The 4,826-nt window shown below is 43.7% G+C and overlaps 1 protein-coding gene across 1 annotated transcript in view; it reads left to right on the plus strand.

Moving 5' to 3' along the window:
- Positions 1-4,826, plus strand: part of TIMP4 (TIMP metallopeptidase inhibitor 4) — a gene marked incomplete at its 5' end in the record, with an annotated part of 7,058 nt that extends 2,232 nt beyond the window's left edge. The window contains 3 exons of the mRNA XM_010142322.1: positions 3,135-3,249; positions 3,891-4,015; positions 4,187-4,826. Of these exons, the coding sequence (XP_010140624.1) occupies positions 3,135-3,249; positions 3,891-4,015; positions 4,187-4,384 (438 nt within the window). The remainder of the gene's footprint in view (positions 1-3,134; positions 3,250-3,890; positions 4,016-4,186) is intronic.

Here is a 4,826-nt window from a genome sequence, read left to right on the forward strand (position 1 = left end):
AGTTAGTAAATTGAGAAGAATCTCAGGCAACAGCATTTGACACATCAAAAGGCAGAATATTCTCCCTTCGCTGCTAGAGTCTCTTCTTGAGTGCTTACAGACCGGTTTCTCACACTGTAGATGTGATGACCTGCAGTTGGGACACCCTGAACAGTCCACGTCACGTGTTTCTGGCTAACCCTGTGCATGAACGTTTACAGGAATGGGAACAGACTTCTATTCATCTCTTTTGAGCTCTAAGATCTATCAAGCTAAAACACAATTATCAACTCAGTATTAATTTTGGTGAATTCTTTTTAAGCCACACACACACTCACACTTCCCTCAGCAAGCCCTGTCCCCCCTCGGATAAGAAACACAGAACCTACTGAGGCTGCATTTTACTACAACTGTAAATTCAGCAAAATGCAGCCGTTTCTCTTTTATCTTACTCTCTGCGCCGCTTGACACGTACCATTAGTGTGGCTGGTTTATGCTGCTCTTGTTACAAAAATGATAGCTGTGTTAGTTCAAATCCAGTGCCTTATGACTTTGCTACTCATTTTCCAAAAAAACCCCAGGAATAATGATGGGCTTTACTCATTCTACATGTACATGGGTTGGCATGTGAAGAAGCCGTACATTTTTTCAACTACTGCTATTTTAATGTAATATTTGCAGCATTATAGTAAAGAGAGAAGAAAATATGTGATTTATATGCAATTGAGTATTTGTCTTCATAATACTGTTGTTACTGACTTGGTCATCATAGTTATGCTGAGGAACCAGCTAAATATTAAAAAAAGAGGGTGGGTTCCCCTCACAGTGGGCACACGAGGAGGAATTTAAGCTAAACACAACGGTATCTACCCTCTACAATCACAGAATCTCCGAAGGGTTTGGGTGGGAAGGGACCTTCAAAGCCCACCCAGTCCAACCCCCCTGCAGGGAGCACGGACATCTGCAACCAGGGCAGGGTGCTCAGAGCCCCAAGGACCAACCTGACCTTTGAAATGACACAAGCAATTTCAGAGCGAGGTATTAATCACTATATAAAGCTAAGAAAATAATCCACGATATAGCTGGAAAGGCTTAGAGAACAAAGAAGACCGAATAATGTAATTATTGTAACGGGAACATGTCTGAGACGCTGACAACAGTACAGATAGTCTTAAAAAATCATCTTAGAGCAACAGCCATATACTGGTCTTGTTTATAGACCTCAGAAGGACAGTGTCAGCACAAACTATAGTATCTGGCTCACACCTCTCTGTTCTCCCAGTTCCTCACCCTGTTTTCCTGCCTCAGTAAAGTCCTACCAGAATCTCAGATGAAAATGGACCATACCACAACACAGAACCGAATCAAGCCATCTTACCCCTTTACAGAGAAAGTATCCACACTGGTCAGGGGTGAGAGAACACGACTGAGAGGATCAACTACGATTTACCGAGTTAAAAAGAAGATTATAATCTTAAGAAATGCTTTAACAAATCAAATATCCAGGTCAAAACTCGAGATAGGTCAGACTGTAATTTAAAAAGTAAAACCAACAAGCAACCAAAACCCCCAACAGAACAGACACCAAGCTCGTTTAAATATTCATTAGATCTCCATTATAAGTAGCCATGGATTTTTTTTTTCATGGTCAAATCAATTTGTATTGTCTGCATAACATCTCAAGTTAATTTAGATGGAGTGATGAGAGATTACAAGTTGTGCCCTGCTACACACTGCAGCACCCCAAAGGTTTCTGACTGTGGAGAGAGCTCAAATCAGTGGATGATCGCATAGGTCCTGTAGTTACGATGTACTGGACTCCCACGTCTAGTACCCACACCCTGAATGCAGCTGAAGCACAAGGCAGGAGTCCCATGGCTCTTAGGAGGAGCGTGGAAGGCCCCGGGAGGGCTTTGACATCAGGCAGACCTCCCCAGCACAGGGGCAGCCCCCTTCTGCCTCCTCATCTGGGCGTCTTTCCGAGAACTCTGCGTCGGACTGATGTACCACACTGCTTTTACCTAATAAAATGAGACACGTTTGCTGCTGTTCTCACTGACACCTTGTACAGGGTTCTGGTTCGGGGTTTGTTTTCGATTGCTTCGGTGTGTTCATTTCTTCTACTGTTTCAAATTCTCATCTAATATTTTTGGATCAGAAGCCCAATGACAACAACTTTGACTTTCTTTATTCCCCAATAAGGCTTCAGACCGCCCCCCGCCCGTACTACAGTGTGCTGTCTAGTGCCCTGTACTACTTAAAGCTCCTGAGAGAACTTGAGTAACACGAACACATTTTCCAGCAACACCAAGTGTTGCAAGTGGGTGAGCCTGCCTGGGGGAGCAGCGAGCCTTGTGATGGTCCACAGCTGCCAGCAGGACGTCACTGAACAGGACCCCCAAAGTGCTGGGGTTCAGCGATGTCTGGTTAAGTGATGACCGGCATCCTGAGGCTGATCAGCATCTTGTGGGTCTTTCTCAGAGCTGGACACAACTCAATTTGGTTTGATCTTTTAATGGCCTATTTACAAATTATTTGCAGTTGGAATGCCGGTTAAACAGCAGCCAGCCTGAGCACCGCACAGGTTTGACCCTGAGCCGGTCCATCTCGGTGCTGCAGGTGATAATTTCTAAGAGCTGGACCCCATTTCCCAACAGTTAGGTCAGCAGGTTGTGTGGGGCAAAACTCTGGATGTGGAGAACCAGCTAGTGTTAATGACCAAATGGAGGAGCAATTCTTAGCAGGTTTCGCGCCCTTGAAGGCACACACCTTCACCCCGACCAAGATGAAATTTCCCACTGTAATACACTGAGAGATTCCTGCATCAGCACCTTGTCTGAGATGATGCTGTCTCTGCATTACTCCTTAAATGCAAGTGGCCCATAGAACAGAAAATGAAGAGAAAGCTTTAAAGATCCATTAAAGACATTGAAAAAGCACATTTAAAAACGTTCAATTTAAAAAAAATCCTTCTAAAACAATGCACACATTTAATTTAGTGTAGAGAAGGGGTCTGATTGTTGCTATTTTCTCATGTAAGTTCAGACTTTAAAGGCTTTTTAAAAGACGCACCATATATTTCTTCCAGCTGTTGTTTGCAACTGTTCTTTCACGTCTCTTTTCCACTACTGACTTTCTGTTTCTGGTAATTTCAGATGTTTAAAGGATTTGAAAAGTTCAAGGATATCCAGTATGTCTATACCCCTTTTGATTCGTCACTCTGTGGAGTGAAACTTGAAGCTAACAACAAAAAACAGTATCTTCTGACAGGTAAAATGTGACAAAACTCACGTACCTATAAAACCAGAAGGAATGCTTAGAAGGACTGAGCAAAAATACGCCAGTCCTCGTAAAAAATGACGGGTCTACGTACTAAATAACGGAAACCCACCGAAATGTACAAACTGGTCAAAGCGGTAGTTGAACTGTGATCTTACAGGTTTGCCATCCTTCAGCCCCCAGGCTTAACGGGGTTCCAAGGATGTCTCAAGGTCAACACTATGTAATCAGTCAAGAGGAGGGGGGCCGTCATTATTTGTTCAGAACCAACAGCGCTGACGTTCTTAGGAACGCAGACACGCCTCTCGAGACAACGCCTGCCGGCGGGTGGGCAGATTTGGGGCTCTAATTACAGATGGTTCTATAGGCCTGAAATCTCGTTTAACGTACTATGGCATTTGCATCCAGCCATCGCTGCCAGATGATCAGCACCTCTTGGAACTTTCACAGTCATTCAGCGTGCAATCAGCAGAATGGTTCTCTCACTTATAATTACATTCATTGAAAAAAGTGTGAAATGTGACTAACGTTGTGCAAGTAGTTAAAAACTTCAGGTATCCCTGCAATTTATTTCGGTCTTTGGAAAACAGTTCTATTTGCTTGCCTCACTGTTCTCATTTTCCATGCTGCAGGCCAAATTTTAAGTGATGGTAAAGTCTTCATCCACTTATGCAACTACATTGAACCATGGGACGATTTATCCTTGTCTCAGAAGAAGAGTCTGAATCAGAGATACCAAATGGGCTGTGGCTGCAAAGTAAGTACCAATGAAACACTGTCTAACTGGGGAGCTCGCCTGACAGGCACCGGCAGTTTTCCCTGCTGGGAACTGTTCTCTTACACTCCACAGATTTTACATTGTTTGAGAACAAACAGCCTTTTAAAGAATCCTGCGCTGTACTAAATCAAATTACAATTTCACGTTTAGATTACTACCTGCTACATGGTGCCCTGTTCAATCACTGCACCGAACGAGTGCCTCTGGACAGACTGGCTGATCGAACGGAAGCTCTATGGGCACCAAGCCAAGCACTACGCCTGCATCAAGAGAAGCGATGGCACCTGCAGCTGGTACCGAGGTGGTCCTCCCCCAGAGAAAGAGTTTATTGATATCAGCGAACCTTAAAACGACCACTTCCTAGAAAGCCTTGGAGACTAATTCCACCAATCACTGCACGCTCACAGCTTTGAACTGCCATCATCTAATGTATCTGTTGCTTAGAAACAAAACCAATTGCCCCGTACAGCTAAAGTACGAGTCTGTGGAATTGGCACTCACGCAAGAGGAGGAACAAATCTCCTGGAGGTAGCTACTCTGTAAAGTTATGCTTTGTACAGAGAGCCCCAAGCTGAGGATGCTCCTCTGTGTCCTCCCAGGCATAACAAGTTTCCCTTTTACCAATAGGAATGTACAAGAACAAAAGAATTGCCAGAATTTTGTCCCCTATTTCTGTTCACCTACAGATTAAGTGAGCCCCATGTTTTATTCCAAATCTTTCTGATGAACTACAGAATGTTTTATAGAACTATTTTCTTTCTGTATGAAAGTCTTCTGATACGGAAGAATT

The sequence above is a fragment of the Buceros rhinoceros genome, unplaced genomic scaffold, assembly GCF_000710305.1.
Source record: "Buceros rhinoceros silvestris isolate BGI_N320 unplaced genomic scaffold, ASM71030v1 scaffold5898, whole genome shotgun sequence".
In the NCBI taxonomy this organism is placed as follows: domain Eukaryota; kingdom Metazoa; phylum Chordata; class Aves; order Bucerotiformes; family Bucerotidae; genus Buceros; species Buceros rhinoceros.